At 54.9% G+C, this 26541-nt stretch overlaps 3 protein-coding genes across 4 annotated transcripts in view; 1 reads left to right on the top strand and 2 right to left on the bottom strand.

The window, feature by feature from the left end:
- Nucleotides 1–17978, top strand: part of AXIN1 (axin 1) — a 67554-nt gene extending 49576 nt beyond the window's left edge. The window contains exons 4-9 of the mRNA XM_042827623.1: nt 2414–2551; nt 7505–8058; nt 10069–10245; nt 11447–11692; nt 16428–16595; nt 17520–17978. Of these exons, the coding sequence (XP_042683557.1) occupies nt 2414–2551; nt 7505–8058; nt 10069–10245; nt 11447–11692; nt 16428–16595; nt 17520–17646 (1410 nt within the window). The 3' untranslated portion in view covers nt 17647–17978. The remainder of the gene's footprint in view (nt 1–2413; nt 2552–7504; nt 8059–10068; nt 10246–11446; nt 11693–16427; nt 16596–17519) is intronic.
- A 2253-nt stretch (nt 17979–20231) lies between these two features.
- Nucleotides 20232–23639, bottom strand: PDIA2 (protein disulfide isomerase family A member 2). The gene is made up of 11 exons (XM_042828009.1): nt 23402–23639; nt 22881–23087; nt 22603–22736; nt 22397–22534; nt 22217–22333; nt 22019–22144; nt 21748–21942; nt 20942–21062; nt 20625–20806; nt 20437–20523; nt 20232–20320 (listed from the first exon to the last, which is right to left on the bottom strand). The coding sequence occupies exons 1-11, from the start codon at nt 23637–23639 to the stop codon at nt 20246–20248; spliced, it is 1620 nt and encodes a 539-aa protein (XP_042683943.1). The 3' UTR covers nt 20232–20245.
- A 203-nt stretch (nt 23640–23842) lies between these two features.
- Nucleotides 23843–26509, bottom strand: ARHGDIG (Rho GDP dissociation inhibitor gamma). Of its 2 annotated transcripts, XM_042828032.1 has the most exons (6): nt 26428–26509; nt 25499–25684; nt 24824–24907; nt 24663–24739; nt 24394–24457; nt 23843–24316 (listed from the first exon to the last, which is right to left on the bottom strand). In XM_042828032.1, exons 1-6 carry the CDS (start codon nt 26498–26500, stop codon nt 24117–24119), a joined length of 684 nt encoding a protein of 227 aa, XP_042683966.1. In that variant the 5' UTR covers nt 26501–26509; the 3' UTR covers nt 23843–24116. The 2 variants fall into 2 exon arrangements, with proteins under 2 accessions (XP_042683966.1, XP_042683965.1); XM_042828031.1 differs by having other exon boundaries at nt 24663–24907.
- Nucleotides 26510–26541: the final 32 nt, after the last annotated feature.

The raw sequence follows: 26541 nt of genomic DNA, 5'->3' as shown, positions 1-26541 counted from the left end.
CATTGGCACATGGCGTGCACTTCATAGTGAAGTGAGGTTTATTTCAGGTAAATTAAACTTGGGTGGAGAGGGGCAAGGACAGCTGCCTGGTGGGGATGGCATCCTTCACATCACCTAAGCTGATGTGGGACCTCCATGAGCTGTTGTGCTGAGTGAAAGCCTGCAGGACAAGGTAGTGTGTTTTGCAGATACAGCAGTTTATCAAAGAGAAAGGAAAGAAAGTTCACTGTAAAGGTTCTTAGACACAATTATTTTCGTTCAGTCCCTTCCAGGCTTTGAGAGAATGTGGATAAATGTGCTGAAGCATGACATAAAATACCAAAGTGGTCCTTTCTCAAGCTCCCTGGATAAACTAGTGACCTTGAATGTCTTCAGATACTCATTATAATGAGTTGGAGCTGTGCTCCTTAAGCATTGCTGGGCCTGGACCTTATTTCACCAGGATTCAAGCACACAGGTTAGCAGAATTCAACCTATGCACCCAGTGCTGCAGCAGTCTGTGCTCAGGAGAGATTTTATTTTGGGGTATTGCATTGCATCAAAGGCTATGAAAATCAAGGGAGATTCTTTCCTGGTTCTGCTTTTCTGTGGAAGCTGCTGCTTCTGACGTGCTTCTAACAGAGCAGGGCTTGCTGCTGCCATCCTACAGACAGCCACAGTGAGAGCTGCTGTGTCTGAGGTGGCAGGAGAGAATGAACAGTCACTGTGACTTGTCAGGTGAGAGAAAGGTTTCCCTCACGGGGAGCTGCTGGTGATGCCATCTGAGATAGGTGGGCTGCATGGTTTGGGGCTCACCGTCTGATGGAAGCAGGCTCCCTTAGCCAGTGCTTCCTCAGGTATTGAGGAATGGGGAAGCATCACTTGGGTCCTGACAGCTCCCCACTGAATAACAGGGAAGGGACTCTCCCTGTCAGGTCCTGTGATCAGCACTGTGATCATGTGTGATTCAGGCACATTTCTGTACTACACAAGGTCCAGATGCTAGAACTTGAGCTTTCTGTCCCTCCAGAGGGAAGCCGTGCGTTGCCCTTGCACTTGTTGATAGCAGTAAGCGTGGAAACAGATCTGGTGGCGGGGTTGACTGAGTTTTGATCACGGTGAACAAAAAAATTAGTGCTTTAAATTGCAACTTGGAACCTGAGTGTCACAGAAGACACCCCCAGCTTCACAGTGCAGTAAGCGGGACCCTCGTTGCCCTTACTTTTCTTCCCCTTGCTTTCCATTCAGCAGTTGGCAGAGAGGAAAACAAGGATTTGCATGCTTTGTTAGTTCTGAGGCAAAGCAGTATTTTAGCCTTCTGCCCTGGTCCTCATGCTGGCTCAGGGTAAATTTGGGTGGTCTCTAATCCTCTTTTGAGGACTCCAAGTTTGATATCTGTTTCTGGTGCTGCATTTTTAGGTGTGAGTTTTCTTGTATATCCATATTTCGTTTTATCTCTGATCCTGCCAGGTATGTATTGCTCAGATGTTGGTGCTGAAGTATTCAATTGCAAGTTTTTATAATGTTGAATTTTCCATCTATTTTTCCTCCACATTATTGTTTTTTCTCTGCTGTCATTTCCTCTACTAGCAGAGTGGCAAAATAATGCATTAGGGATGAAAATGAGGAGAAAAATGCAATGGCTGTCAGCTTGATACTTTGCTACGCAGGCTCCTTATCCCAGAGCTCAGGAATTTAGGCACAGGGTAACATAAGGAACTGAGAGTGCCCTTGAAGTTTATTCATTAGTTCACACAGGGCAGAAAGAAAAGTGGTATCTCTGTGCTTGTGAGGTTGTTGATAAAGCAAGCAGTCTTTGCCCAGCTCTGAAGAGATGAGATGCAATCATGCGTTCTTCTGGGTTCTGGTAAGAGAGGATGCTTTACAGAACAGTGGCCTTCTGTGGCTGGTAGGTTTTAGAAGAAGCTGTGCCTGGAAGGTGAAGAAAAGTAGGATTTCTTGAAAGCAGCTGGATTTAAGTCTTTAAGATTTAAGTCTTATGCTGGTCCACCTGCAGTAAGCTAAGTGTACACGCTGGAGTTCTCCTTTCTGTCCAAATGAAAACATCACTACAGTAATGATTTTTTACAGGTTTGTCTGTTTGTCCTTTTCCCATCATTTGAGATCAGGATATTCGTGTTGACCTTTTTTAATGTTGAGGGTTATCACGTGCATATGTCCCTAAATGGAATCTGATGCCATAAGAGCTTGCTGCTTTTGGCTCTAGGATACCTTTTCCTATGTGAGGGGGTATATGGAGCTGGTACCAGACAGGGAGCTCATGGGCTTCCATCTGGTCTGTCCCAAGCCTCACCCCTGTTTCTGCCAGCTTGTGTTCCAGTGGGACAGTTGGCGTTTCCAGTTATTTGTGCCTCCACAATAAATGTGTGATTTTCTTGCACCTTTTGCTAACCCTGGTGTGTCTTCCCTCCAGCGTACATATCGAATGCCAAAGGATATCCATGTTGAACCAGAAAAGTTTGCTGCAGAACTGATCAATCGTTTGGAAGAAGTACAGAAGGAACGTGAAGCAGAGGAGAAATTGGAGGAGCGCCTTAAGCGTGTGCGAGCGGTCAGTAATCTCCTTGCCTCTTGTGCCAACCCGGGGACGTTTGCTTACTGCACAGCACAGGAATTTTTCAGCTGCCATGAAAGCAACCTGGGTGACCACGTTTGTCACTGCGTGGGGTCCTGCAGGCTCCCAGTCACCGCAGGAGCTTCATGGAGCTGTGTGCCATGTGCAGGGCTCTGAGATGCTCCCTGCCGTCAGACACCAGGCGTGGCACAGCACTGCCCACTTCTGTCACGTTAGGGACTGTGGTGCTCTCCACTGTCTTTGGCACCCTCACTGTCCTGTCCATCACAGACTTTGTAAACCATCCCTTTCATGTGAGGATGACACTACATAACAAGGATTCACCTAGAGCGTTGGGTTTTGTGTTATTTCCCCTTCTTTGGGCAAACAGGTGGCAGATTTTGTCACATTTGCAGTTGTTTATGTGTGCCTTTAGTCTGCTTCTACCAGCTGTGAAAGCCTTCTGTCCGTCAGTACCTAGTAAGCACATCCCTACATCAGGTGTGGCATCCAGAGATTGTCTCTTGGGCAGAGAAATGCAGGGACTCCACGAGGGTGGCTAGGGAAGCCCAGCCGTGGCACTGTGTGCTGGAAGCCCTGGTACTGATGGGCCCTTCAAAACCTGAGTATTTGGCAGATGAACCAAAAGCTTTTAGTTCCTCAACAAACTCCACAAGGAGTTATTGGTGGTCCAATTGTGAGACACCCTGTTCAGCAGTATTGACACCTTATCTTTTGTCTGATGTACTGCATCTCATAGGTAAGTGCTTATCTTGTGCTGGAGACACAGGAGGCTTTTCAGAGGACATCGTAGTGTTTCTGAGCATCACAAATGTCATATGACTGCAGCCCTATGGGAAGAAGTTACGGGTCTCCACAGTTAATAGCTGCTGTAGCCCTGAGGCGAAGGCTGTGTGCTGTGCAACCTGCAGCTCTCCCTCAAAGCAGAGGTGTTCCTGTCTATCTCAGCTAGCTCTGTGCTTTTAGAGAAGCTGAGTGTCTGTGGCTCCAGGGTGGACCCTTCAAGCTCATTATTTTTAAATATTTGTCAATATTTTTGAAGTTAATCTAGTATCTCTCTAAACAGAAAAGGCACTATAGGGCTGTAGTCTTGATTTAAATCACATATGTATTTCCGCTGTATGAAGTGAGGATGCAGAGTAACCTCTGAGCAGCATTTCAGTGCCAAGCATTGTCCATCAAACTCACAGCACTGCTGTGTTCAGCATCCAGCCAGAAAAAGGCCAGCAAGGTGCTGTTTTGTCATTAGATTCCTGCTCTTCAGGAATTAGTCTGTTTTCTTCTCCATACCTACTGCTTTCTGACAAAGCCAATGCAACCAGCAGCATTTCCATTCATAGTCCTCCTCCTCCTGCTCCCATGGCTATACAGCTGCCCCCAGCAGTGCCCAGCTCCATTAGCCCTACCACCCTGAAGAAGCTGCCAGTAGCAATACCATAAAATCAGCAAATAACTGTGCCAGAGAATAAATTTAAGTCTGTCTAAACATATTTTTGTGTAACTTAATCTATTTTGAAGCCCCAGCCTCCCGCTATTGCTATGTATTAAACCTCTTTGCTGTCTACAGAGTATATTTCATTGACTGGCTGGCATTTAGCATTAGCTATTCAGGAAAAGCTCAGAGTAAGCAACTGTAGCTTTTTAAGGTCAGTACTTGAGGTGCAAGAGCTGCTGGAATCAGCAAGAGGAGAGCTTGGGTCCTCGTAGATCACAGGGTTGTTTTTTGTGTGTCCTGAACACCAAGACTACAGGGTGACCTCTTACTGGTTCTGCATGGCTCATTGCACAGCAGCACAGGGAAAACCATACAACATTACTCACACTGGGCAGTTATCAGCTTAGCAGAGAAGCTGGAAATATTGTGCAAAAGCTTCAAAAAAGGGATTTTTCCCCCCATACTGGGCTGCCTGCAGGTTCCCTTTCAAAGCACAGTAACATCTGAAAGAGATACCTGGTAGAGAAGCAGATGACTTCTGCTGAATAAAAAAAATAACAAACCTAAAAGCTCTGAATTCATTAATTGTGTTGAGCAGCATAGGAGGTGATGGGAGGATGTGCATGCTGCCTTGTTAATCTCTCAGCTGAATGGTAGCTGCAGGACTGCCTCCAAACCCAGTGAGTTTCAATTGAGCCAGGTGCAGAAGGAGCAAAACTGTTGTTGAGATGCTCAGTATTTGAGTGTAAAACGTTGTCTGAGTAGAGAGGAAAATGGTTTGCTTGAAGATGTAAATGCACTCCTGTGCTAGGTGAGCTGTAATGGTGGGACTGGGAGGAGGTGTGGGGTTAAAGCAAGATAGCGTTTATCCGTAGCGCAGCAGTGCCTGTTCAGCCTCTCGGTTCAAAGGGAAGGGCGCAGGCTGGGCTGCAGAGTAAAAATAGCTCAGCAGGCAGTCAGTGAAGTCGAAGCATCCAACTGTCGCTGGCTGTGCGAGCTGGCGGAGGATGTGCCTGCCAGTACCGCGTCCCCCAAGCACCACCTAGCGGCTGTGCCACCCGCGGCGTGGGCTGCAGGCGGCTGCGGAGACCTGTAGGCACAGCCCTGGGCAGGCTCGGAGGCCGATCCTCCTGGTTCCTCAGGTTTGTGTGCAGCAGGCCCAGAAGTGCCAGGTGAGGGGCTGACTTGTGTATGTTGTATGAGGCAATTTGCAAGCTCTTGATTTCTGGATTTGCTGGGCAGGTAGGGATCTGTCACGCAGGGCAGCGTGGAAGTGCTGTTGTCTTCACCATGCACCAGCCTTTGTGCATGTTGCACAGCACTAGCCAAGATCCTGCATTTCATCTCCAGCTTGAATTGTCTCCAGCTTTGTGCACTGTGTCATTGCTTTCACTGTAAACTCAGCACAGTGGTATCTGCAGCCTCGACTTGTGCCTTCAGCCTCTGCTCTGCTCTAGTAGAGAGGACAGCTTGAGCCAGGCAGCCTACATCCCTGCTTACCTGCCCTTCTCATAACTGTGGGTTCCCTGCTCCATGCAAGGCCGAACCCAATGCTGGGGTGAGGAAGCCAACTTCCCCCAGAGCTTGGTAACACAGATGAGCTGAGACAGGCCGAAGAGAGTGAGACAGTGCATCCTTCCCCTTCCCTCAGCCCACCCTGGCCTCAGTCCTTAAGCAGAACAACGTAGGTACCAGCCCTAAAAGCCTCCAAAGTGATGAGTGTGTCACTGGGTTATCACAACCTGCTCATAGTCATTTAACCCAGCGTTATGGGTTTAGGCTGTGCATATTCTATTTTGTCTTGTACCTGAGCCAGCTGTGCAGAGATGGGGTTTTGCAGACTGCAGTGTTGTCGCTGGAGATGAAAGGTGCTCGTAAAGATTTTAAGAGCAGTTAGTGAGAAAGTAGTGTATCTCCTGTGGAAGTGGGAATCACGTCAGCCTGAGCTCCAGATCTGCAGAGTGACCTGCTGTCATCTGAGTCACTGTAACAGGACTGCTGTGCTGTGGGATCAGCCTTGTTCTGAGGTGTTTGCACAACAGCCCGTTCTGATCCCCGCTACGTGCTGAGACAGTTCTGAACAACTTTTGAAGTAGGTTCATATTGCAGCGAGAGAGGGGAATGTAAAGAGAAAACATTTGCAGTTCTCCACCATGCTCCACACCTGATTCATCCGCTGGGACTGCATTTGTGGCATGGTTTTGCTCTGGGCAGCCTTCCTCAGGCTGCTCCTACTAGCTCTGTGCTCACCATGCTGCTCAGCAGTGGCATGGCCCCCTGGAGGAGTTGCTGGCAGAGGGCACAGCAGGCACCCACATCTTTGGTGCTTTCAAAGGCTGCCATTGTCCTTGGTTGAGTTCTGAACCCCCAGGTGTGACGTGGGGAGGAAGTCTGTTATTTGCTTTCTCGCACTGTGGTTGGCAGCTGAGACTTTGAAGCTGAATAGCAAGTGATGGATGGGGACATCCGACAGGCAGAGCTGGTGGGAGGCAGTGTTTTCCAGCAGATGCACTTGTCTGGCAGGGCAGAGATACCACATGCTGCAAACGGTTTCTTTTCTGCACCAAAGGAAGAAAAGAGAGCGGGATTAAAGCGCTTGCTGGAATCCTACTTATGTAATTTTAAAAAATAAGAATCCTGTTTTCCAATAAAGAAACTTCATAAATATTTGAGTTTATGTTGGAGCGTAAAATAGTTTGTCAGCATCAAAACTGTGGCTGTCAGCATGGAGGAGTTTTATTCTTCCTGGCACGGCTGTAAGAGCCACTAACAACAGCATGTCCGAGGCTGCTGTGGGCCACGAGAGCAAGCAGGCAGTTCCAGCCATTTCTTTATCTGCGTGGAGGGTTTTGCTGCAGCGTCAGCATGCCTGGGAGAAAGCAGGGTTTGATTTTCAAAACCGTTCACGCTGCTGTCGACTTCCAGTTGCACACTCCTGTTACAAGCCCACTGATTGCCTTGCTCTGTGAAAGTCACTCGGGCAAGAAAAGCCCGTGGTACCTCCTGACTTGCTGCACGTGGTGCAACATTGTGCTTCATCTGGTGAGCTTTGTGTGTGGTGAGGTGTGATCTGCTGCTGGTTGTTACAGAGCCATCTTCAAGGAACCTCTGCCTGCTCATAAATCCGATCAAGTTGTTGCACGTAGCTGCCCCTGTGCGTGGCTGTGATGTGTGGGCTGTGTGAGCGGTCGCCTGGCTCACCCTGGATGCTGTGAACCCCGCTGATGGTGTCCCAGCAGGCAGGGATGGAGCTGGTGTGGCAGCTCGGAGACAGGGCAGCTCAGGTGTGTGTTAGGGAGCTTTCTGTAGGAAGGTGGCACAGCCTGGGGCAGGACTCCAAAGAGGGGAGCATCTCTACGTTGAAGATTTTCACAACTCGGCTGGCCAAAGCCAAGGGTGACCCATCCGAGTGTTGGCAACAGTCGTGCTGTGAGCAGGAAGACCCCCAGAGACCTCTTCTGCCACCTTTATAATTGTCCTCTTGTTTCTCGCAGGAAGAAGAAGGCGAGGATGCAGATATCTCTTCTGGTCCTTCAATCGTTAGCCACAAGATGCCTTCCGCCCAACCCTTTCATCACTTCGCCCCTCGCTACTCTGAGATGGGCTGTGCTGGGATGCAGATGAGAGATGCACATGAAGAAAACCCAGAAAGCATCCTGGACGAACACGTGCAGCGTGTGATGAAGACACCAGGCTGTCAGTCTCCAGGCCCCGGCCGCCACTCTCCCAAGCCACGATCTCCAGAAAGCGGCCACTTAGGAAAGCTGTCAGGGACACTTGGAACAATTCCTCCAGGGCACGGCAAGCACACCACGAAATCAGGAATGAAACTGGATCCAGCTAACTTATACCACCATAAACATGTCTACCACCACATCCATCACCACAGCATGATGAAACCAAAAGAGCAAATTGAGGCCGAGGCCACGCAGAGAGTGCAGAACAGCTTTGCTTGGAATGTAGATTCACATAACTATGCAACAAAGTCAAGAAACTACTCTGAAAACTTGGGCATGGCCCCTGTCCCCATGGACTCTTTAGGCTACAGGTGAGTCAGATCAGCACCTGGGGGAGTCCCAGAGCTGGAGCTTCTGTAGGGTGTGTTTCATAAATGGGCTCTTGCACAGCAGTGGCACAGGCAGACTGGGCCATATTTTCTTGTAGAACGTAGCTTAAGGGCCTCCCACTATGCTTCCTTTCAGAAATGAGTATGCTTCTAATAGCACATAAATCTCTGTGGCCTGGTGATGAAATTGTCTAACCAGGATTTTTAATGGCCTGGGTTATAAGGTAGCACTTCTGCTCCTTAAAGCAGCAGAGGTGCTGGCGCTTCCCTGTGCTTTGGGAGATGGTAAGGTTGGACTGTGTCTTAGGGTCTGGATAACAGAAACCAGGTTCTTAAGCTGTTTATGAGAAAACAAAAAGGTCCAACTTTTTGCAAGACTTGTTCTATTCACCAGAAGCTTTCCTTTTTCTTCCTGACTAAGCAGTGGATGCTCTGGTGCTGCTGTGGCCTGCTGTCCCAAGGGGGCATTCTCCCTGACAGGGCTTCTTTAGATGCAGCCCAGGATTCAGCTGGCTTTCTGGGCTGCAGAGTGCACTGCTGGTGTTCAGATTTTCATCCACCACCCAGTTCCTCCAGAGAAGGAGAAGGTGAAACTCATTCTCTACAGCAGCAGGTTTTGCTAGTCCTGTGTTTGAATTATTGCAAAGGTGAGGCTCAGGGCTACCTTGAATAATGAATGCTGATTGTAAGTGTGGAGTAACTGGAGTGGAGAGCTCACTAGCTCCTTGAGGTGTTATTTGGGGGCAAGTCTTTTCAGTGTACCAGGGGTAGGATGTTTAGTGAAAGCAGGCAGCTAGATCAGTGTGTAGGAACAACTTACTGAGGTGGGAGGAGGGAGGCAAAGCATAGGGGCAGCTGAAGAAAGCTGCTTTCCAGGCAGATGGGAAGAAGGGCCCCCACATCTGCCCTTTTTCTGTAGTAACAGAACTAAGATATGGCTTGGTTGCTTCTACAAAGCATGCATGTGGCCATGCTGGATCTACCAAAGCCCCATCTAAGTACAGAACTTCTCTCTAGCATTGTCTGCAGCATATGCTTAAAGGAAATGTCAGAGGGCACGTCAGAGCTGTCCTTTCTCTAGCACAAACTCCCAGTTCCTGACAGTCCCCAGGGTGGGAGCTTCATAAGAGAAGAGTTTGCATGTGAACATTCTTGTTCTATTTTTCTGTCAATGCTAATGAGCACATAGAAGTATGGTAATGCAGGTGGGTGATCAGGATGCGGGGTTGTCCAGTAAAGCTGCTGGCTGTGGCAATGACAGGCCAGCTCTGTGCAGCCCCACGAGCATGTAGCTGCCTGGCTGCACCACTGGGCAAATGGGCAGCACATTGCCAAGGAGGGATAGGATAACTGTAATGATGTGCTGTAGCCATAAACGTAGCCAGGGCCTGTCTGTAACTGCCTGCTTTCAGTCTAGCTGCAGTCTGACGTGGCTGCATTGCCCAGGTAGGTGACAGCCTGCAGAAGGCTGCCTGCATTAAAAAAAAGTTTTACCACAATATGAAACCTCAGCTCAAGTGGTGGTGAGAAGCAAGTTGTTGGCATGGCAGAATGGCAGGGTAGGGTTTGGGGTGCTAGTGAACCAGTAAGCAGGTGTGGGGATGGAACAGGAAGAGCTCAGGGTAAGAGCAGTGGTCTGACATGGAGAGGCAGCCAGTGGATTGCAGAGCTTTGTGCTCTGAGCCTACTGACCATGTTGGAGCAGAGAGCTGAGGGTTGAACACAGTCCTTCATGTGGCAGGAGATCTGCTGGGCTTTTTGCTGCATTGCCACGGCTCATCTGCCAGATGCACTCCCTGTTTCTCAGGTGGCTGGACAGAGAGCCTGATATGCCCTGAGCCTCAGCCATGGCACGGACAATTGAACTGTAGTAGAGCCAAGCAGACCCTGGCAGGGCTGAATCTGTCTGAGATGGATGTGTCCATCCTCTGCCACTGTCTGTGGAGGTTTGGCTTAGGCAAAGCACTAATGTCTCAAGCTTTGTTCTTGCAGTGGAAAAGCAAGTCTGCTCTCAAAAAGAAATATTAAGAAGACCGATTCAGGGAAAAGTGATGGTGCCAACTATGAGATGCCAGGATCTCCTGAAGACGTGGAGAGAAACCAGAAGATCCTTCAGTGGATCATAGAAGGAGAGAAGGAGATCAGCAGGCATAAGAAAACAAACCATGGGTAAGGGCTGGTAGAGTGAGGAGTCTTCATGCTGTCCTATTGCATCCCCTGGCACCAGCATAAGGCTGGTGTAGACTGTACAGTGGTCTGCCTTGTTCCTGGAGGTCTTGGGAAGACAAACATCCACCAGGCGCGAGGGTTTAGGTCCTTTGGAGATTGAGGATTGCTTGGGGGCTTTAACCATAAAGTTCATTTTCTTTCCTAAATAATGAACTGTGGTTGTGGGGGAAGGTTGAAGCCTCAGAGGAATCTCACAAATTGCTGCTGTGGGTACAAAATGGATAATGTGGCACACAGTAGGCAGTATTTTTGCTTTAGGCACTTGCTGTACATAAACAGCTGTTAGTCGTGCAAGGTGTTGATAGAAACATAGGACCTGCTGCACTGGAGCCATTGGTCCTGAGTTAGCAGCTTAAGAGGGCTCAGGCAAGGAGAACAAGTTGCCCAGTGTTTGGGCTTGTTGAGAGCATCCTCTGGGCTCGCCTTGTCTCTCTAGAGCCAAAGGTGTGTCCAGAATCTCTCTGTAATCAAGCAGATCTACAGGCACAGATCACAGCCTAGCCAATCTCAGGGAAAAAGACGTGTTTTCATGGTGCCAGCAACAAGAGGGATCTGGGGTCTCCTCCGCATTGCCGCAACTGCGTTTGTGACTACTGGTGAAACCACAGTTGTTTTTTGTCTTGTTTCACAGTAGAGGCTGAGACAGGTTGCTCTGCGGGCAGCTGGGGCCGTGCCAGAGCCTTGGGCAGTGCTGCAGGGGCTGGCAAGGATGAGCACACACTGCTGCAACATCCACTGCCCATCAGGGGCTCACAGCCTGGCAGCGCACATCAGGGCGTCCTGTGGCGGATCCTGCTGAGTGAATTTGGTCTGTCATTGAGCTGCCTTTCGCTGGGTTTGTTTCTGTTGTGCATTTCATGGCAGCACTAAAACACGTTGGTGATCTCTGTGTTAAGCTTGGGTTGCTCACCCGATGTCTCAGCAAAACACTGGAGAAGGCAGTGCTGCACTGCCCCAAAGCCTTCTCTGGGGGTGCAGCGGGTTGGGTGGTGCTCCCCAGTCCCTCACAAACCGCAGCACAGCCGTGCTGCAAGGAGCCTCCCAGTGCTTGTGTCCAGCTGAGGAAGCAATCATCCATCTGGATGTGCACGTATGCAGAGTGACTGGGCAGTCTGTGTAAAACCTTTGTATTTGTGTGTAGCTCTTCAGGTGCTAAGAAGCAGCTGTCCCATGACATGGTCCGACCCCTCTCCATTGAGCGGCCTGTTGCAGTGCATCCGTGGGTCAGTGCCCAACTCCGGAACGTTGTCCAGCCTTCACACCCTTTCATCCAAGATCCTACCATGCCACCCAACCCAGCACCCAACCCACTCACCCAGCTGGAGGAAGCTCGCAGGAGGTTGGAGGAGGAAGAAAAGAGAGCTGGAAAACTCCCACTGAAACAAAGGTATGGCCTGTAGGTAGGGTCTGAGCGTGCATGGGAGAGAAGGGGGAGGCTGCTCTGTGGCTGGGGAGCCGTGGGAGGTGCTGTGCTCCAGTTTCCAGTACTGAGTGGAGGCACCTGCAGAGAAGTTAGGAAAGTCTCCCCAGTCTCTCTGACATGGCTTCTGACAGTGGTGCAAATGCCACAAGCTGCCTTAAGGCCTGGGCTTGTGTTTTGTGTCTAGAAGTGTTCTGAATGAGCCTGGGCAGGCGGAGCCTGTTTAGAAATAGCATATGAGGAAAGAGCTCTCTTTGCGGATCTAGTCAGCCTCTGGCTTGCTGTGCTCACCTCATCTTCACTGGCACACTCATAGTTCATTCACACACAGTGGTCGCAGGGTTCTTGGTTGGTGCAGTAGCAGAATTCAGCAGAACACAGCAAAATTAAGTGCAGAAGAATATTTGCTCTTTATCTACATCTCATTCAGTCTTCTAGCAAAGGCCACTCATGGCTCATGGCAGCTCAGGGGGAGCACTGCACACTGCTGCAGCAGTATTGTGCTCTGCATGCCTGTAGCCAAGTCACTGCAGCTTCCTGTGACTCAGCTCAATGCCTGTTGCAGAGCTGATTCTTCTGCTCCTGTATTATCTTTCAGGGAAGATCAGTTGCAAGGCACACAGAGCTCTCAGATGAAAAGCATTTTGAAAGTGCTTGATAATTACTGTTAAGAACTAGAAGCACTTTGACCATTAAAATTCTTCCACAATGGGAATTGTTTGCTTCATTGCCCTATAGCTGTGTTCTGAAAACTAAACTTTGGAGTCTGACACTCAGAAACACGAGTGTAATTTAAAGAACAAGCTCCTCTAATTGCTGAACTCCAATTATTTTTGCTTGCAATGGTCATGTAGCAGACTTCTGCATATCTATGTCAGAGCATTGATTGGAAGCTAATAATTAGAGGGCTCTCCCACGTCAGGTTGGGCCAGGCCTATTTGATCTAACTTTCAGTTGGTATGATTGGATGGGATTTATCTGTGGAGTCATTTAGTCATATTAAATTCATTCAGCTTCCCAAGAAATGTCTAGGTGCAGATGCACACTTGGGAAACACCAGCCTGGGCTTTATACGTGAGTCTTGAATACCCTAATAACAACTTGGAGCTTCTGTAGAAAGCCCATGGCGTGGCAGTGTGTGCCCTCCAGACCAGCAGGAGAGCAGGCTGAGCCATGCTGGGCTGTTCTGCTTTCCCACTTGTGCTGCCTCCTTACAAGGCCTGTCAGTTTTCCTGAGGATACAGGGGTCCCACTGACCTGCCTGACGTGTGGAAAGCCAGGAAGGGGTGCCTGCTGGTGGGGAGCTGCTAATGAAAAGCAGACGTGTCCGTGTTCAGTAGCACACAAGAATGGATGCAGCCCCTGGGAAGTGAAGGATTTCTTGATGCTGAAATCTCTCCTCTGGATTGTGGCAGGACTGTGTGCTCCAGCTGGGGCATGGCTGAGCTCACATCTTTTCAGAGAGCTCCTGTCATGGTTAGCAGGAGAACAAGCCGTTCTCTCCCTGTTACACAGTGTTTGGGGCTGGGGCACTGATCTTTGGGATGGCTGCATGACTTTTGGTGGGAGCCTATGCAAGCTAAATGTCCAGTGCTGGATGACACACAGACCTCTTGTGCCTATTGCATTGGGGGAGAGCCTTATCCCAGTGGTTGCTTGCCTATGCAGCCAGTTTTTGAGCCATTTTCTGCAGCTCACTGTCGCAGTGCTTATGTTTGCAGCTGGAAGAAGTAATTAGTAGCAGCTCTGCAGAGAAAAGATTTTCACATGCAGCAAAAGAATTTTCTAGACTCTCCAGCAAAAATGTTAGCGTGAGCTTGGTTTGGAATTAGTTTGTTTGGGCCAGGCCTGGAAGAGGACCAGAGCCAGATGCTGGGGCTCCTCCTGAGGTAACATCTGCTGGCTGTATTTCAGGCTTTGCACAGCTCTTCGGCCCCACGGCTGGGATGGAGCAATCCTCTCCTGTGCCGGGCATGGCAGCATCGCAGCCAGGCTGTGTCTGTGCTCTGACACGGGCTGAGTTAGTGCTGATCATAGAACCATAGAATCACAGCGTGGTTGGGTTGGAAGAGACCTTACAGCTCCCCCCACCCCTGCTATGGGCTGCCTGCCCCCAGCTCAGGGCTCCGTGGGCACCTCCAGGGGTGGGCTGAGGTGCAGGAAGGCAGTCAGCGCTGCACTTACTTTGCTGGGTAACATTTCCTGCTTGTGACAAACGTTGTGAAAGGAGCTGAGGCCAGAAGAAGGAACAGAGCTTACTTGTGTGTGTTCGTGCAGAGGGCACACTGCAGACCCGGGGGATGGGTGCAGATGAGGCAGGGCTCAGGCGTGCTGTGGTGGAGCAGCGCTCAGCAGGGGCCCATCTGGGTAAGAAGTGGTCTCAGGAGGTTTCTGGGCGATGATGACAGCAGAGATGGTTGTGTTGTCATGTTCTCAGGAGAGGTACGCCTGGAAAATTGTGTTGTCAATGATTTCTTATTTATCATCCCTGCTTCGGTTTGCTAGAGATCTGGGGATGCGTGTGTGTTCTGTGATGCTCTGAAAGGTGATGTTCCTTCCCACAAGGAGACACAGACCTTTTGGTTCTTGTCCCATCACTGGTGGCCTCTGGAGGTCCTGTCAGAAAGAGCCAGGAGGCTTTTTCTCCCTCGCATGCTTTCAGGAAGCCACAGGGTCCCCGCAGCCCCTTTCTGAGCCTGGGGCAGAGGAGCACAGCAGCCGGTCTGAGGTCACCCCAAAGCAGCTTTTCAGGCACAAATTACACAGCGGGAGGAGGAGGAGCCTCCCAGCCATTGGCACGATCTGCTCTGGCTTCTAACAGAGCTGGGGAGCTCAAGGTGTTGGTTCTAACAGTCCTGCCCACCCCCCCAGTGACCAAGGAGCTGCCCCCCAGCAGCCTGAGCACCATGCTGCTGCACAGCGCGTCGTCGTGTCCCCGCCAGCCTCCGTGCCAGCTCCCCTGGGCACCAGCAGCTCTCTCGTAGTCATGACTCGTTTCCAGCAGCATTAAGAGAAGCTTAGGGACTTTGAGGTTTTCCAAACCCCTTCAATTAACTTCTGGCTCACAGGATGCGCAGAATTTGCCTGAATTTATGACCCATTTTTCCTTTAAATGCATGATTATTTTTTTTTCCAAGGATGATTCAATTTCTTAATGTTTTTTCTAGCTGAAGGGCATCCTGTGCTTTGATAGAGGGATGGGTGCTAAGAGCCATGCTGGCACCAGGAGCACCATCGCCTCTCGGGATGCTGCAGTTTGTCCAAAGGCCTCCAGGTCAGAGCAGGCACCAGAAGCATTGTTCAGCTGAACTTCAGACCTCTCATGGCTTTAGAAAGAGGTGGCAGAATTTTCACTGGTCTTGGTTTGCAATGCCAATGTTTATGTGGGCATGCCATTAAAAAGGTGCTGTGACTTCACGCCAGTATTTAAAGGTTAGAGTCACAACCATTTCCAAAACTGCCATTAGCTCATGTGCTTGGCATATGCAGTTTTTATAGCAACTTTCCAGTCATATAAATACAAAATCATCTTTTCTTTTCTTTTTTTTTTTTTTTACCCTGTGTGCCTTTTAAATAATTTTAAAGCTGCCAAATTTGTTTTATGTGATTTTGAAAGAGAAGGCAGCCTCTGGCTGAGACCACACATGCCAAGCAACGCATTTGTGTAGGCTGCTCAAATGTTTGTGCAGCATTTACAGAGCCCGAGATGAAAGGCTCCACAGAAGTGCAAAGTACCCTTATTTTTATTGTTGCTACTTCTGTCTGACTCTGAAAACGAGGCGAGGACTGGGCTGACACTTTCAGTCTGGTGATGGTACCCCATAGCAAATGCCAGTGTGTGGGCTTGGAGGTGAGGAGCAGACCGACATCCTGAGAGGCAGGAAAGAGCAAGAGATTCCAAGTCTGCTCACTGGGGGTTTGAGGATGGTGTCTGCCTTCCAAAATCCAGCCAGCAGCCCAGCCAGGCCTTGTCACCCTGCATGGATGGGACAGGACAAGATGGGATGAGCAGCAAAGGGCCCAGTGTGTGGCACGTCCCACTGCCCCGCAGCTGCACACGGGAGCTTCAGATGCTTCACAGAAGCAGTTGCTAGCTGACAGGATGGCACTTTCTTCTCCTTCTGTCTCGTGGATACGAAGGCTTCTCCTGCCAACCAAATCCTGCAAGCCATCACTGAAGCACTTCTTGTACTGAGGTGGCAAGCCAGAAGCCTGAAGCCCAATCATGCTGGTGCACACCAGGGTGACATCAATTGGCTGCAATGGGCCTGTGATGCTCTGCCTTGCCATGCCCTACCCATTGCTCTCAGAGTTCAGTGCTGCAGGAAAGGCACCCCTCCAAGCCTGTCCTTGGGGATGGGTTTTTCTGCAGCATGAAGAGGCTGAGCTGGAACCCGTGCCTGCTTCCTCCCAGCTGCAGCCTGGCCTCCATCCAGCCTTCCCAAGAGCTGTTCCACCAGCCTGAGTGTGCAGGTGTGCGCCAAGAAAGGTGGTCAGAGTAGAACGTGTTTCCTGACTGTTAGTTTGGCACCTCCATACAGAAAGGCCCCAGTTCTCTGCAAGTATAGGAAGGTCTTGACCTGCACCCCCTGCACAGGCAGCCCCTCACCCAGACCAGCACCCAGTGCTGGTGATGATGCTGGGCCTGTTCCGAGCACCAAAGGCTGATACTCAGGATGTTGCTTGTGATTTCGTACAACAGGTTGAAGCCCCAGAAGAGGCCGGGCAGTGGTGCATCCCAGCCATGTGAGAACATCGTGGTTGCTTACTACTTCTGTGGAGAGCCCATCCCGTACCGCACCCTCGTCAAAGGGCGCGTGGTGACACTGGGACAGTTCAAGGAGCTGCTGACCAAGAAAGGGAACTACAGGTAAGGGCTGCTCACCACGTGCAGTGTGGTGCCAGCATACTGTCAGCAACCTCAGCAACCCCTGGCAGCCGCCACCACCAGGATGCAGCGTTGTTGCTCCTGTCAAGGCAAAGGAGGTAGGTCAGGGGAGCTCCTGGGGTTCTCAGCAGCCTTGCAGGGTTATGGCAGCACAGCACAAGTGTCTGGTTGCCAGTGGACACTCTCTTAGAAAAGTAAGTCCCAAAGTGAGCCAGGAAGGGTAGAACTCATACTTGCATCTGTAATCCTGCCTCATGGAAGCAGGCTTATGTTTGGGTTTGACTGGGAGGGTCTGGCTGTTGAAGAGGCAGGTTATGAGATTGTGTTTTCTACCAGAAATATTCTGCATCACAGTTTGTGCCCCAAACAGAAGTCGCTTGCCCTACAGGGCTGCACAGTGTCCTGGGCTGGTGAGGAGCAGCATCAACCAGTGCTTGCCGATGCTGTGGGGAACATCCCAACTGCCAGAGCCATTTCAGGCTCCCAGAATTTCCTTCAGTGTGAGCAGGGAGACTGGGCCCTGCTGAGTCCCAAAATGCCCTCATTCTGTAGCACCAGGTGTGGGATAGGAAGCTCTGCAAAGCACCGCCTCCAAGTAGGAGCTGCCTGGGGAAGAAAGCCTGCTTAGGAACGCCCCAGGGCCCTGCCAGCATCAGGACCCCCAGCCAGCTTTTGTGAGAGCTGAGAACGGGCTGGGATTCAGAACCTGAGCTCCTCAACGTGCCCGCATGCATTCTGACTGCTGTCACTGAGAGGGTAGGGGCAGATGCCAGCCTCAGTGTCTGCCGTGGCTGCTCCCATTCCTCATGAGTTCACAGCCGTGGAGGTGCTGCTCCCTGTGTTTGGGTGGCACTGCGGTGTCCCACACAGGTTGACCCCTGTGTCCCCGTGTTTCTGCTCTCTCAGGTATTACTTTAAGAAAGTGAGCGACGAGTTCGACTGCGGTGTGGTCTTCGAGGAGGTGCGGGAGGACGACACCATCCTGCCCATCTTCGAAGAGAAGATCATCGGGAAGGTGGAGAAGATCGACTAGGCTCCAAGGCTGCAGAGGCTTTGAGGAAAGGACTGTGAAAGACTGGGACTGGAGGGGAAGGTCTGGGCGGACGCTGGCGGTGCTTCTCCAGGAGGTGCTGGGCGAGCCCGGGGCGCAGCCCCCTCTGTGCCAGGACCTGGGCAAGCTCTGCTGTGCCATGGGAAGTCGTTTCACCCCACAAACCTGCCAGTGGGAGCCTGGGCTCCCTCTCCATACCGAATATAAGTGTAATGTAGCATTGTACAGTGCATTAGAAAGTGTAAAATGAACTTGTTTACTAAAGCTGCATATTTTTGATATATTGTAATAAAAGGAAAATATTTCCAATGTCACAGTGCTCTTATGTAAATGTAAAACATACAGGTACTGCAGAACTCACCCAAAGTGTACAGCCATCCGTCAAACTCCGTGTGGTCCTCGCTTTCACAGCACCCTTCCCTGTCCCCTCGGTGTGTATGGCTCTGAGCAGTGCTGGGTGGGATGCACCCAGCCGACAAGCTGCTGTCCCTGCTGCTGTGGAAGTCACTGCTGCACTCCAGAGGGGCACCGCTGCACTTCTGCACAATCTGAAGACAACTGAGCCATTCTGAACGAGCTGGGCTCTCGCCTCCCTGGTAGTTGCAGCTACTGGACCTGGTAGGGTGGTTTTTCTCCTGAGCTTTCTTGTGACCGAGTGAATCCCTAAGGGAAGGGGGGGCGGGTGCCAGTTCTTGGTGCTGCAGGCTTCCCATGGTGCCTTCCACCAGGGCAGGGCTGTGGGCCACCAGTGAGGATCAGCTGCTGCTCAGCACTGCAGGGCTGGGCACTGGCATCCCATGCCCTATGCTTGTCCCCCACGTGTGCCTGCTCCTGGGGCAGACGTTGCCTCCTGGAGGGTGCTGCAGCCCCACAGAGGGCTGGCAGCCATGCGCAGGCCCCCAGTGCCAAGGCTGGACTTTGGTCAGGGGAGTTGCCTTAGGAGAGAGGTAGTATGGGGAGGAAACCAATTGGACGCTTCCAGTCTGAGGACAAAAACCATCACATTATGAGTCCTGTGTCTTCTGTCAGGTTCTGTGTCTCTGGGGAGGCAGTGTGAGGGCACTGTGGTCCGAAGCAAAGGAGTTGTGGGGATGTGAACGGCCAGCTCCCCTGAATGCTGCAGTCACTGTAAGGGGTTGCTGCCTGGGTGTGCAGATGGGACTGAGCTCAGCTCCGCCTGCCCTCAGCCCTGCCCTCCCCACCAGCCCATGCTCTGTGCCCCAGCAGCCACAGCTTTGCTCTCGCCCTTGGGCAAACCCAGCCTCTGTGCCCCCACTGCCAGCTCCTAGGGGGTCCCACGTCAGCACTCACCCTGCCCACCCGTGTGCCCATTGCCCACTGCTGCTGCAGCACATTTTGGGGCCCAACTCGGCTGCCTGCAGGGCTGGGGCCGAGTGGCACTGTGTGGGGACAACTCAGCCTCTTGTACACGTCACCGAGTGCCTTTAAACATGGTTCTGTGACTTGCCTATCACTATGTGAAGTCCAGCAAAATCTGCAATCGTTTTCAGCCAGGGAACAGTGTTACGAACGTCTTTCCTCCCTCTTTTTTAAGTTCTGATGGTGTTGTGTCTGGTGAGGTTGTTACCATGCCTGGGATTTCCGTCTCCCCCTTTTTTTCTCAGGGGGTTCCCTGTAAATATGTACATTTGCTGAGCGCAGCGTCCTCCAGCGGCCGTGCAGCCCTGGTGATGTCTCCTGTGCATCCTCATGTTCTGACTTGTACAATGATCTTTTCAAAGGTACTTGGATAAAATGAAATAAAAAACCCACATCCCGGTGCCTTCTGTTTTTTTCCTTCCCTGCAGAGCAGACGTGGGAGCGGGCTGAGACAACTGGTGAATGGGAGCAGACAGAAGGGCCCTGCTTTGGCCCAGGGCCACGGGCACACGGTGGGGCTGCCCACAGGATGGGGGGCATGGGGATCCCAGAGCCATTGCTTATGGCTGGAGAGCAGCAGCTCAGGGAGAGGGGACGGTGCTGGGGACTGAGGGAGTGCCAGGGGGCCTTGAGGCTGTGAGCCAGGCATTGGAAAGGCTCTAGAGGAGGGCTTGGAGCCCATCTGGGGCTTCTCCTGCCTTCCCAGGGTGTGACAGCAGCTTCTGGGACTGGAGCCCTGGGGCAGCTCTGCATTCTTGCAGCCCAGGCATGGGGCAGGAGGCCTTGAGGCCATGAAGCCAAAAGGCCTCTGTGGTTCCTTCATCCCCAACACCCTGACAGCTCAGCCCCATGCCTGGGGCAGTACAAGGGCTGCCTGCAGCACTCTCACACTGCTGGGTCAGGAGGACAAGCATCGCATCGTGCCCAGGCTGTGTTGGGTCCAGCATCACAGGGAGGCAAAGGCAGCACCCCCTCCGTGGGAACGCTCAGTGCCATGGGTGCCTGAGGCTGAGCTGCCCATGGGACAGACTCTGCCCTGCACACCCCACTGGGCTCAACCCCCATCGTGACACCCACCAGCTGCACTGTGTCCCCAAGAGGCCCAGCAGGCACCATTCTGTGCTGCGTGCCCCCCCAGACACAGACAGAGCCCGCATCATTTCCAGGGTCATTTATAATGCCCGCTGCAGCAGGACAGGGCTCACAGCTCCTCCCGGGCTTCGGCTGTGCCAGATGGGCTCGGTGACTCTGTGCTGTTCTCCGGGGCCTTGGACACCTGCAGAAGGTGGTGGTGAGACAGGGATGGACATGGCCTGTCTCCATCCCATGCGTCCTGCAGGGTCTGTGCCCCAGCTGGCAGCCCCTGCCCTGGGATGGGGGCACCTCACTCACTGTGGGTGGCTCCTCCGGCAGCTTCCCTCCATTTTCCAGGAACTTGGAGAAGGTCTCCACGTCTCTGGTGCTCCTATATTCGACCATCTGGACACAGGGGACAGGAAGAGGACACAGGGTGACGTCTGAGCCCAACCTTCCTCAGGTGCTGGCAGAGCCAGGGGTGCCCCATACCCGTCCCTACCCACCTTCCTGCCCGGCCCAGCAGGGAAGTAATGCAGTGTTGGGTATCCGCTGATGCTGATGTTCTCCAGCTCGTTGGCCGTGGCATCCATCTCGGCAATGATAATGTCCTCGTGGTCCTTGTAGCGCTCGCCCAGCTCCTCCCAGGCAGCTGCCATCTCCTGGCAGTGGGTGCACCATGGTGCATCTGTGATGGGCACGGCGATGGAGGTCACGGCTGGGCTGGGGGCACCGGGGATAGGCGAGGGATGGGGGTGCAGGAGTGGTCATGGAGAGGATGGATGCTCGTGATGGAGCTCAGGGATGGCACTTCAGCACTTACAGAACTTCACAAAGACGTTCTTGGTCTCATCAAATGCTACCTGCTCAAAGGTCTTCCCCACGAGCACTTTAACCGGCCGCGTGTTCCAGTCCTCAGGGGGCTCTGCACTCAGCAGCTGGGGCTGTGGGAACAGCAGGATCACAGAATCACAGAATGGCCAGGATTGGAAGGGACCTCGAGGATCATGAAGCTCCAACCCCCTGCCACACGCAGGGCCACCAACCTCCACATTCAATACCAGCCCAGGCTGCCCAGGGCCCCATCCAACCTGGCCTTGAACACCTCCAGGGATGGACGGGGCATCCACAGCCTCTCTGGGCAGCTGTTCCAGCACCTCACCACTCTCTCTGTAAAGAACTTCCCCCCTGACATACAAGCTCAATCTTTCCTCCCTCAACTTAAAACCATTTCCCCTTGTCCTGCTGTTATCCACCCTTTCCAAGAGTTGACTCCCCTCCTGTCTGTAGGCTCCCTTTAGGTACTGCAGGCTGCAATGAGGTCACCCCGCAGCCTTCTTTTCTTCAGGCTGAACAAGCCCAGCTCCCTCAGCCTGTCTTTGCAGTGGAGGTGCTGCAGCCCCTGATCATCTCTGCGGCTCCCCTGCACCCTCTCCAACAGCTCCCTGTCTTTCTTGTCCTGGGGGCTCCAGCCCTGGATGCAGTGCTGCAGATGGGGCCTCACAAGAGCAGAGCAGAGAGGGACGGTCACCTCCCTGTCCCTGCTGCCCACCCTTCTGCTGATGGAGCCCACACTGAGCAGTGGTGGGACACGTGGCCAGGTTCAGATCCAGGCACCCATCTCCTCACCTTCACCTTGCCATCCAGCACCTCCTGCACAAAGTCACGCACGGCCGTGGCTGAGAAGGCGTCCACCTCCATGCGGTACTTGCGGTTGTTCTCCATCTTGATGCAGCGCAGTGTGGGCGCATCGCTGGGCGTCAGGCCGAAGAAGGACAGAACGGTGGCACCGTACCCATTCACATCCACCACCACGAAGAGCACCTGGAGCGGGGGACGGGCAGCACTGAGGCTGTGGTCCCCCAGGTCCTATCCTTTCTTGCCACGGGATTCACCTCACCTCTCCCCGGAAGGTGCTGGCGGCCACACGGAACTCATCCCGCAGCGCCTGCTGCTCTTCTACAGAGGTGTTGAGGAAGAGCAGCATGTGGTGGGGGATCTTGGCCCCAAAGATCTGGCTGGAAGTCTGTGGGGCAGAAGGAGGGTGAGGCCAGGCACCTTGCAGCCACGCCGGGGCTGGGGTGGGCAGCAGCCATACCTCATTGGAGAAGTCCATCACCAACTTCAGGCTGTGCACAACGAGCTGCCGCTTCAGCTTGGCCACGTCCAGGCCCTGCTCCGGATCCACGGGGAAATCTGTCCGCCCCTCATCAAACTGCAGGCATGGGACAGTGAGCACCGGACCCCAAAGCAGCCCCACTGCCCCCAGCCCACTCACCTTCTTGAAGAGGCAGACGGTGTCTGCTGACAGCCCGTACACCTCGAACAGCTCATCCTCCTTGGTCACACCGAACACCAGATCCTCCATCTCTGCGGCCACCTCGTGGAACGCCCGCGCTGCCTCGCCATGCAGGTCCTGCACGTCTCCACCATCAGCGCCGCCGTGCCCGCAGCCCAGCCCTGCCCGCCCCGGCCCCTGCCCACCTTGAAGAAGCCCACCACGGCGACGTCCTGCGCGCTGATGAAGGCGGCTGCGGTGGCGGCGTCGTGCAGCAGCGTGGCGCTGGGCCCGGCCCGGCGCTGCATCCAGAGCACCATGCCTTCAGCATCCATGCGGCCTGAACACGGAGCAGGGCTGCACCGGCCATCACAGCCACCACACTCACTGCGCCACCACCTCACCGTCTGTCGGGATGCCGTCACCCCTTCACCATCACCTCCCCACCCGCCCCCCGCCCTCACAGCGCCCCGCACAGCCCTACCGCTGTATGCCACGGGGTGGGTGCGATTGCCATCGCGGAAGAGTTTGAGCGTGGGGAAGGCATCGATGTGGAACTCGGCGCTCAGGGCTGTCTGTGCCACGGCATCCACCTTGCCCAGCCGTCCCGCCTCCGATCCGTTCCTCAGCAATGCGGCCGCACGGGCGAACTCAGGGGCCAAACGGCGGCAGTGCCCGCACCACGGAGCGTCTGCGCAGGGCCCGGTGTCACCGCAGCACAGCCCGCAGGAGGTGTCCCCAACCCAGCGGTGTCCCCAACCCAGGGGTGAGGCTGAGGGCACCTAATGGCGCATGTGAGCCGCCGTGCCCATGTCTCGTATTCCCACCTCGTGTCCTCTGCCACAAGGTCCATGCCTCTGCTGTCCCCCCCACCCCATGACCCTGCCCTCTGTCCCCGCTCCACCTCTCATGCCCAGTGCCCCTCTGCCAACCCCTATCCTTCAGGCCCTCACATCTCACACCCCGCAGCCCTGCCTCCTCCCCCCCTGCCCTGCAGGCACTCACAGAACTCCACCAGCAGCAGCCGGTGCTCACGCAGGGCACGAGCAAAGTTGTGCTCATGGAGCACCAGGACGCCGTCCTCCTCCTCCAGCTCATCCGAGAGCACCTCATCCTCTTCATCCTCCTCCTCCTCCTCCCCCCCCACCACTTCCCCATCCTCCTCCCCACCCTCAGCCCCCCATGCCGGGCTCAGCCAGGCCAGCGATAGCAGCAGCACACACAGCACCGCGCCGCCCCGCATGGCGCCGTCCCACTGCCAAAGCCTTCACACGGGGAGAGGGGCAGATAAGGGCGGCGGGGCGGGAGGTGCTGGGCCGTGGGAGCTCGTGGCCCTCCGCTACTGGCTGCCAGCACGGAGATAAGGCAGCGAGCAGGTGCTGGATTTCCAGGCACGCGTCCCTACGGCAGGCCCGGGAACACGGACACGGCAGTAAGAGACACGTCTGTAGGGTTTAATGGCGATGGAGGAGCACAGCCTGCGGCCGGGCGCAGCTCAGCGCACAGCAGTGCACGGCGATGGAGGTGCCGCGAGGACGAGTCGGGCGTCGGTATCAAAAAAAAACAGCGATTAAAAATAACTTTGGTTGCCAAGACCACGACCGCGGGCGCCCGCTTTGCTAAGGGACCCCTCCACCTTCCCGTCGGTGGGGCGGCGCGGGCGGCAGGGGGTCCCCGGGCGGCGGGGGGATCCCCGCAACGGTGGGACCGGGGGGGGGTCTCAGTCCTCCCAGCCCTTCCTTATGCACAGGCCCCACTCCCAGGCGAGGTGCTCCGTCTTGTCATCATCGGTGACCAGCGAGCGGACGCGGTAGGAGCCACGCACCAGCCGGCCCCGCGGCACCTCCTCGGCCGGCGTCACCACCTCGTACTCCTCGGCCCGCGGTGCGTAGCTGCCCACCATGAAGACGTCGCGGTCCACTGGGCGAGAGGGCGAGAGGGGTTTGGGTGAGCAGGGCCGGGCAGTGCTGCCCCATCCCATCCCTGACCCCACTCACCCGGCCGGCCGCGGCGGTACGTCAGGTGCAGGCACTTCAGCCCACAGACGATCTCCCTGTTCACCTGCGGGCACAAAGGGGCAGTGAGAGGCTCCATGTGCTGGGCTCGGAGGGGCACCCACCCTACAGCCACCAACACCGCCCTGCGATGCGGCTCCTTGGGATGGGCACTGAGTGATGCTGGGGGCAGTGTGGGTCCCCAGGGTGGGCAGTGACCCCCAAAGAGGCACAGAGCCCACAGGTGATGTCAGGTGCCCACGGAACCTTACCTTGAAGGACACCTTCACCCTGTAGTCCACCCCCTCCTTCAGCACGAAGGGACGGCTCTGCAGCACTTCCAGGTCTCCTGTGGGGGGCAGACGGTCCGTCAGCATGGCACCCGTCCTCCTCCTCCTCCTCCCTTCTGCCATGGAGGACCGGCAGCACTCACCCGTCAGGTCCATGGTGATGGGCCCCGGCGCCTGCTCACACATCAGGGTCAGCTTCGTCACCTGCACGTTGGGCACGCTGGCATCTGGGAACAAGTGACGCAGTGTGGCCCCTACCCATGGAGTTGGCACCTCGGGCCGCAGAGCAGGAGGGCTGGGGACTCCTGGGGAGGATGCCCATGTGCCCCAAGGGGCTGTGTGCAGCAGCCAGAGGACAATGGGCTGCAGGCAGCAGGGCACCTCAGCCCAAACCCTTTGTGGATGAGCCCATGTTAAAAGCCCCGTGGCACAGCCCAGCCCACGTAGGCACAAGGGCAGCCCCTGGCTGACAGCCCCCCCGCGGCCGCTCGCTCCATCTCCGCCATCCCGATGAATTCCCCGGTCCCTCGTAACCGTTCCTATGGCAACTGCAGCGGTGATCCTGTAACCAAGGCAACCGGGGTCCCCGGGCAGCGTTACCCACAGCAGGGGATGCCGGGGTCTCCCTGCAGCGGGGTGGGCACAGGCAGCGCCCGCGGGTGACGCGTTTGGGACGTGCCCTCCCTATGGGGATGCCTCCAGAGATGGGGGCGCCGCAGCTCCCTGCACCCGCTGAGGCTGCATCACCCGGTGTGACGTGTCGGGGTGATGGGATGCTCGGGGCGTTGGGGTGATGGGGTTCCCAGCCCCAGCCTTACCCACAGCCACAGGGATGTTGCCCAGCAGTGCCTGCTTGTACTTCCGCAGGCTCTCATCCCCCGGGTCCAGCTCCTGGATCTCCCGCAGGCTCTTCCTCTCCGGCGTCTTATACGCCAGGGCCACGTCGGCATCCTCCTCCTCCTCCTCCAGCGACAGCATCACCCCCTCCTTGTCAGCCATGATGTCTGCAGGGCACAGGCAGTGGCAATCTGAGGACACCCTGGGTACCCCCATGCCCCAGGGCACACCGGCACTGCCAGGCTGGGGGAGATGAGCTCAGATGGATGCGGTTGATGGCCCCCAAGCTGCCATGCGGCAGCCGTGCCATCCCCCTGCTCGGGGCCACGATGATGCCACCAGGCTGCGTGTCCCCAGGGCTGCGTGTCCCCAGGGCCCGGTGGCACAGCAGAGCCCAGAGGCGGTGCCGCCGGCTGCGTTTCCGCACAGCCGTGCAGCGAGATGAGCCGCGGTGCTGCGTGTGTGCGGCTCGGGGTGCGTTTGCAGCCCGCGGCGCCCTTCCGTGCACGAGGTTGGTATCCCCACCGCCATGCAGCCCGCCGGGCTCTGCATGCCCCACAGCCCCGCCGGCTGCAGGCACAGCCACAAACCCACGGGGCCGGGGCCGACGGTGGGCGCATGTGGGGCGGGGGGGACGAGGGCCCATCCACCGCATCGCGCCCGACTCTAGGAGTCCGCAGGGCCCCGCGCTCAGTCCCGGGCTCGTCTCCAAGCCCCGGGAAAAGGCAGCGGCCCCGCACCTCGCGACACCGCACCGGGATGCAGCGCCGGGGGCCGACCGGGATGGGCGCCGCGGGGCTCCCCGGGCTCTGCCCCACCTGTTGTCGTCGGCTGCGGGGGGCGATGCTCGGCCCGCGCTGTAGCCCCCCCCACCCTCCCGAGCACCCAGCGCTGTCCCCCGCCCGCTCACCTCGGTAGCACAGCGTCAGCCACAGCAGCTCCAGCAGCTGCCCGCCCGCCTCGCACACGTCCAGGCCGAGCATGGCCGGGCCGCGCCGGGCCCCCGGGGGGGCTCTGCAGGGGG

This window comes from Centrocercus urophasianus, unplaced genomic scaffold, assembly GCF_019232065.1.
Source record: "Centrocercus urophasianus isolate 14NV4802_14NV808 unplaced genomic scaffold, USGS_Curo_1.0 seq_29, whole genome shotgun sequence".
NCBI classification, from domain to species: Eukaryota; Metazoa; Chordata; class Aves; order Galliformes; family Phasianidae; genus Centrocercus; species Centrocercus urophasianus.
The sequence above is the reverse complement of the archived record's forward strand: the minus strand, read 5'-3'. Positions and strand labels throughout refer to the sequence as shown.

What these genes read in the sequence shown, in the direction of transcription:
- PDIA2 (XM_042828009.1), bottom strand. Translation starts at nt 23,639, where the DNA reads ATGCGGGGCGGCGCGGTGCTGTGTGTGCTGCTGCTATCGCTGGCCTGG. An exon ending in GCTGCTGCTGGTGGAGTTCT is followed by an intron (nt 23,088 to 23,401) that starts GTGAGTGCCTGC and finishes GGCCCTGCGCAG; the next exon opens with ACGCTCCGTGGTGCGGGCAC. An exon ending in TGATGGACTTCTCCAATGAG is followed by an intron (nt 22,145 to 22,216) that starts GTATGGCTGCTG and finishes TCTGCCCCACAG; the next exon opens with ACTTCCAGCCAGATCTTTGG.
- ARHGDIG (XM_042828031.1), bottom strand. Translation starts at nt 26,500, where the DNA reads ATGCTCGGCCTGGACGTGTGCGAGGCGGGCGGGCAGCTGCTGGAGCTG. An exon ending in GCTGACGCTGTGCTACCGAG is followed by an intron (nt 25,685 to 26,427) that starts GTGAGCGGGCGG and finishes TGTGCCCTGCAG; the next exon opens with ACATCATGGCTGACAAGGAG. An exon ending in GGGTGAAGGTGTCCTTCAAG is followed by an intron (nt 24,458 to 24,662) that starts GTAAGGTTCCGT and finishes TTGTGCCCGCAG; the next exon opens with GTGAACAGGGAGATCGTCTG.